The sequence below is a fragment of the Pantherophis guttatus genome, chromosome 2, assembly GCF_059756535.1.
Source record: "Pantherophis guttatus breed Tessera chromosome 2, ASM5975653v1, whole genome shotgun sequence".
NCBI lineage: Eukaryota > Metazoa > Chordata > Lepidosauria > Squamata > Colubridae > Pantherophis > Pantherophis guttatus.
The window spans coordinates 182405582-182411686 of record NC_142064.1 but is presented as its reverse complement, the minus strand read 5'-3'; the positions used below and the strand labels follow the sequence as shown (position 1 = coordinate 182411686).

Genomic DNA, 6105 nt, shown 5'->3' with positions numbered 1-6105 from the left:
GATTTCCTAATATGCAGAAACAACAAGGCAAATATTTAATGAACACATGCTACAGTAATTTAATAATGGACTCTGAAGTTTTCTTGGCAAGTTTTTTGGAAAGTAGTCTGTTGTTGTAGGACAAGGCGAGGGAGAGAGACAGAGGGGGAAAGGGAGAGAGGGTCAGAGAGGGAGGGAGAGAGACAGAGGGGGAGAGGGAGAGAGTCAGAGAGACGGGAGGAGGGAGAGGGAGAGGGAGGGAGAGAGACAGAGGGGGAGAGGGAGAGAGTCAGAGAGATGGGGGGAGGGAGAGGGAGGGAGAGAGACAGAGGGGGAAAGGGAGAGAGTCAGAGAGATGGGGGGAGGGAGAGGGAGGGAGAGAGACAGAGGGGGAAAGGGAGAGAGGGTCAGAGAGGAAGGGATAGAGACAGAGGGGGAGAGGGAGAGAGTCAGAGAGATGGGGGGGAGGGAGAGGGAGAGGGAGAGAGAGACTGGCCCAATGTTATCCAGTTGGCTTCATGCCTAAGATGCAGGGCTGGCTCCAGAAATTTTGGCAATGTGGGCAAATTCATACTAAGGTGCCTGCTATGTTTTGGTTCATCTTCCAATTTTTGTCAGGAATTTCAAAAAGGTGCCTCTCTTGTTTCTTTCTTATTCAGGTTTTTGAGCTTTACACTTATGATTTTCAGCCCCGGACATTTTTTTTTCTTTTTCCAGACATTTAAACCCTATATACAGTAATTTTAATTACATCATCACTCGTTGTTATACAACAATAATTCTGCAAAATTAACATTTGATCCTTGAGTGAGCATGCTGGCTCTTTGGAGGACATGGCTACCTCTTTTCACTTTTTAATTTTTCAAAAGTTGTTTCAATTTTGCTGCCCACTAAAATTTGGTGCCCCTAGGCTGGTACCCATTCAACCTTAACCTAGAGCTGGCTCTGCTACACCAGGACTAGAATTCATGTTTTCTGAGTTGTTAGCTTGGTGTGTTAATTATTACACAAAACTAGTTCTCTTAGCAAATATTACTGTTAAAAAATAGATGTTGGACATTTGTGTTGAGTGGCAATAAAAAGAAATGCAATCCATTTGGGGCAAATACTCTCAAACCATCTAAACAGTTTGCTAAATAATCTTGCAGAAGGACAGATTTAGACTGTGATAAAAACTCTGATTCCTAACATACTGGAACCACCTGTACTAGTACAAACTGAACATACATATTTAAACTTTCCAAATGTTTTTGTTTTATACTCTTGCAAAGGCTTTAAAAAGGTTTATGATCTAGGAAAAGTTTATCAACCTTTTAAATCTTGTACAATAGCTCAGGTGCTTCCAAAGAATAATGATGATAATAACACCATTAACATTAAATGGTTTAAATCTCAGCATTGTTAAAACTAGTAAGGTTTCGGCAATTTCTTTTGTACGTTTTTAAGAGATTGCAGTGTTATCTGAGAGAACACTGAGAGATATTGCTGAGAACAACATCTCATGAAATTTGGTGATCGTCTGAGATATAAAATATCGTTGAAACGAAAAAAGAAAGAAAAAATAATAATTTGGGAGTTTGATGTATGCCCTCTATGGTGCTATGAGTACAGGATACTAGAAGCTGTGTTAACAACCAACATGCCTGAGGAATAAATTTAAGTTAATATGTAGAAACAACTTTTATGTTCAAAATTTTAGTGCTGAGTTTTTATGGTTGAATAGTTTCCTTTTTTTATTGTCAGACAGATATAACAATATAGCTTCTGCAATAACAGTCTAGCAATGCATCATCAGATTAATATTCAACTGTGCCTAAGTCATGCACTCTGCTTTAAAAATATCTGTGTGTCATCTTTTCAGCTACTTTGGAGTCATGGAAGGTGGCACTATCACTCAAAAGTCCGAGAACGGCAATGACACATCCAGCTTGCCTTCTTCACAGTCTTCACAGTCGTCTTCCTATATACCTGTCAAACTAGAAGAATACGAAACATCAGGCTTCAGCATCAAGAAGCTTCTCACAAAAGCCAAAGAGAATTACAACTGCAACCAACAAAGTGTCCTCACCTTCTTTCGTCAGTTGTTCCCAATAATTGAGTGGCTTCCTCGTTACAACATCAAGGAATACCTGCTGGGGGATATCATCTCAGGCTTGTTGGTAGGAATTGTTTCCATCCCTCAATCAATCTCCTATGCCCTCCTTGCAAGCCAGGATCCCATTTATGGTCTCTACACCAACTTCTTCTGTGCTATTATTTACTTCGCCATGGCTACCTCGCGCCATAATTGTGTTGGTTCTTTTGGGGTCCTTTGCTTGATGATTGGGCAGACAGTAAACCGGCAACTTACTCTAGCAGGGTATGATTTGGACATGGATACAAGTCTGATGGCCAATACCACAATGAATGGGACAGTTGTCTGCAACAGAGGTTGTTATGCCATCACAGTGGCAACCACTCTAACATTTTTGGTTGGGATTTATCAGGTAAGATAAATTAATCTTTCTTTTTAAAGAATTTCTTTTTATGTAAGTGCCCATCTAGTTCGACCAAAAAATTGCCTTTATATTTAGTGTTCTCAAGAGTCTTCAAACTGAAGAAAAATCAATGCTCCTTTCACAAACAAATGTATCTCTATATGAAACCCATAAGCCAGCCAGGACTTCAGTAGCATAGTCTAAATGTCCTGAGGATTGATTTAGGGAGCTTTTGCATGTAAAATATTTATATATTTATCTCAAATGCTTTAATGTGATTTTGATCATTTAAAGCCCTATTTCTGAGTTACAGTTGGCTTTTGAAAAGTTGTTCTTTGTAATATTTTATCAAACTTTATTGGTTCCAGATCTGACATCTACTTGTCACAGTCAGCTCCTGTGACTAGTAATAACAGACAAAAAAAATGCAAGTTGAGATCACCTTCTTTTTCGTTGTATTTATTTCTGAATCATGAATTCTATTTGCTTTTTCCTTTCAGGTTATTCTAGGGGTCTTCCAGATGGGCTTCATCTCAGTTTATCTCTCAGAACCTCTTCTGAGTGGGTTTGTAACAGGGTCCTCCCTTACCATTCTCACGTCCCAAATGAATCTTCTGTTTGGACTGAAGCTCCCTCGGCATGATGGAATAGGTTCCCTGGTTTTAACATGGATTGACCTCTTCAGGTACATTGGGAAAACCAACATCTGTGATTTGGTCACCAGCCTGGTGGCTTTAATTCTAATTGTGCCAGTAAAAGAAATCAACAATATATTTAAGGACAAAATGAAGGCGCCATTTCCCATGGAACTCCTAGTGGTAATTGGAGCTACACTCCTGTCGCATTTCCTTAACTTCAATAAGAAATACAAATCTAAAATTTGTGGCACAATTCCCACTGGTTTCAAACAACCTGCTGTCCCAGATCTGAACCTTGTGTCAAATCTGGCACTTGATGCTCTACCCATTGCCATTATTGGTTTTGCTATGACAGTCTCACTGTCAGAAATATTTGGCAAGAAGCATGGTTATCCAGTCCGAGCCAATCAAGAGATGATTGCCCTTGGGATGGGAAATCTGATTCCATCTTTCTTCTACTGCTTTGCTTCCTGTGCAGCCTTATCAAAGACTTTGCTGAAAGAATCAACGGGATGCCATACTCAAATATCAAGCTTGATATCTTCGGCTGCACTGCTCCTGGTACTATTGTGGATTGCGCCTCTCTTCTATTCACTGCAAACTTGCATCTTGGGTGTGATTACAATTGTTAATCTCAGGGGAGGATTGCGGAAATTTGCTGAAGTACCCAAGATGTGGCGGATCAGCAAAATAGACACCATAGTCTGGTGGGTAACCATGCTGTCCTCATCTCTGATCTCCACAGAACTGGGCCTTCTGATAGGGGTCTGCTTTGCTCTTCTCTGCATCATCTTACGCACCCAGCGGCCCCGAGCCACCCTTCTAGGTAAGGTGGATGACTCAGAAATCTATGAGGATCAGTTGACTTACAAGAGGATCACTAGCATTGCAAATATCAAGATCTTCCGCTTTGATACTTCTCTTTACTATGCAAACAAAGACTACTTCAAAAGTTCACTTTTCCAGAAAACTGGGGTGAATCCCTGCCTGGTTGCTGCTATACAACAAAAAGCTCAAGCTAAAGCAAACCTGAGCAAAAATCAAAGTTGTTTTTCTTCCAAGTTGAACTGCCTAAGGGCAATCAAGACACCAAAGGCTTCAGCAGATGGTCCTGATGCCTCGATAGATATGCATACCTTGATCATTGATTGTGGAGCCATGCAATTTATAGACAGTGTAGGCCTCAGTTTGCTAAAGGAGATACGCCAAGATTACAAGAAGATTGGTATACAGGTCCTGCTGGCCAATTGTAACCCATCCATACGGCGTTTGCTCCAGGCAGGAGGTTGGCTCACTGGGATGCAGGATCCAGAGTTGCTCTCATTCCATGGTATACATGCTGCTGTGCAGTATGCAGAGAAACAGGATCAAACTCAACAGTCAGACAGTGTGGTGGCAACAAATGTTTTCGGACCAGAAACTGAGGATGTTTCAATAGCCTTGAGTCTGGAAGAACCCCTCTAGGCCTTCATCGAGCAGGACATGAACTTTTGAGGAACTGTTTCAAGAGTTATTTTACCAAGAAGAAAGGACTGGCTGCCAGTAACCTAAGATATGCATTTTAGTTGTGACAGGCTAAAATGGTGGCCTTTACATTCAAGAGAATAATTATGCTCTGTTGTTACATTACCACATAATCTTTGTCCCTGCTATGGAGATAAAATGATGTGGGAAAAGCTGCTTAATTTCTTTACTTAAGCAACTGTTAAAGGGAAAGAAAGGAAGATCTTCAAAGCAGGAGCTTAATTATATTTTAATCCTGCATGAAGCTGGACCAGTATTTAATCAACACAACAATCATGAATATATAGATAGGTTGGGAATCATGAAGTAGTGAGTCTGACCTATATATGCAGCTGGAGAAAGTCAGGGTCTGAATTGATAGTACAGCTTTTTAGTCATACACACACACACACACACACACACACACACACACACACACACACATGACTAAACATACATACATACACACATACATATGTACACACACACACAACATTGCAGAATGTTTCTACCCTTGGTTTACTACCTTATAGATTATCTACAAGAAAAATAAATGGTAGGAGATAGATAATAGAAACCTGATAGAGAATAGACAATTGGTACCTACCAGAATTAAGGACTATAAATTCCATCAATCCTAGCTATTAAGATTGGTCAGGGATAGTCCATTGCGTCTAGAGAATGATAGGTTGCCTACCCATGCTTTAAAAATAGCTGATCCCAGTGAAAGTAAGCAATTGTCCATGAGTAGCCTCATTCATTTTACAAGCCTAAACATTGTTAGTACTTCTATAGAAGCAGAGAAAAAGAGAGAGGGGAAATAGAGAGGGGACAGGAGAAGGAGAGAAGGAGGAAGGGAAGGGAAGGAAAGGAAAGGAAAGGAGAAGGAAGGAGGGAAGGAGAGAGAAGGAGAGCGGAATAGAGAAGAGAGGGAGGAGAAAGAAGAGGAAAGGAGAGGGATGTTGTAAAAATGGGTGAAATATGATGTACAGGAGAAAAGAAAACAGGCAGACAATTTTATATATTTTTTTCTTGAGGGTTATAATATTGAAACTATAACAGAAGATAATACGGATGCTAAAGCACATCGGTTTAGATGTCATTGCATACTAGTTAATATTTATATGAAAATTAAAATTTTGTGTAAAAGGTAGGAATAAATAATATGAAATAAGGAAAATGGAATGTAATAATTAGGAATATGTTTATATGTATTGAAATGTATAATACTCAAACATCCCGCCATTCACACAATGATATGTATAAATTAAAAAAATAAAAAAAAACTTGATAAAAAAAAACATTGTTACCACTCTATCTGTGCTCATGATAGGGAAGACAAGGGAACATGTCTTTAGTTGTATTATATCATAACAGTTCAGCCCACTGGTTTTCCTAGAGAGGCACCCTCTTATCTGACCAATCTGGGTTTGTTAAACTGTCAAGCAAAGAGGTAACTCTTACCAGAAATCCTTTTAACTGGCACCAACAGGCTGAACTGGTTCTTG

At 39.7% G+C, this 6105-nt stretch overlaps 1 protein-coding gene across 1 annotated transcript; it reads left to right on the top strand.

The window, feature by feature from the left end:
• Positions 1–1843: 1843 nt before the first annotated feature.
• LOC117660594 (sulfate transporter-like) lies at positions 1844–5898 on the top strand. The gene is made up of 2 exons (XM_034408745.3): positions 1844–2465; positions 2957–5898. The coding sequence occupies exons 1-2, from the start codon at positions 1854–1856 to the stop codon at positions 4556–4558; spliced, it is 2214 nt and encodes a 737-aa protein (XP_034264636.1). The 5' UTR covers positions 1844–1853; the 3' UTR covers positions 4559–5898.
• The last annotated feature ends 207 nt before the right edge of the window (positions 5899–6105 follow it).

Excerpts from the sequence above, each read along its gene's own strand:
- LOC117660594 (XM_034408745.3), top strand. The coding sequence starts at position 1,854 with ATGGAAGGTGGCACTATCACTCAAAAGTCCGAGAACGGCAATGACACA. Across the intron at positions 2,466-2,956 it reads TTTTGGTTGGGATTTATCAG|GTTATTCTAGGGGTCTTCCA; the intron begins GTAAGATAAATT and ends TTTTCCTTTCAG.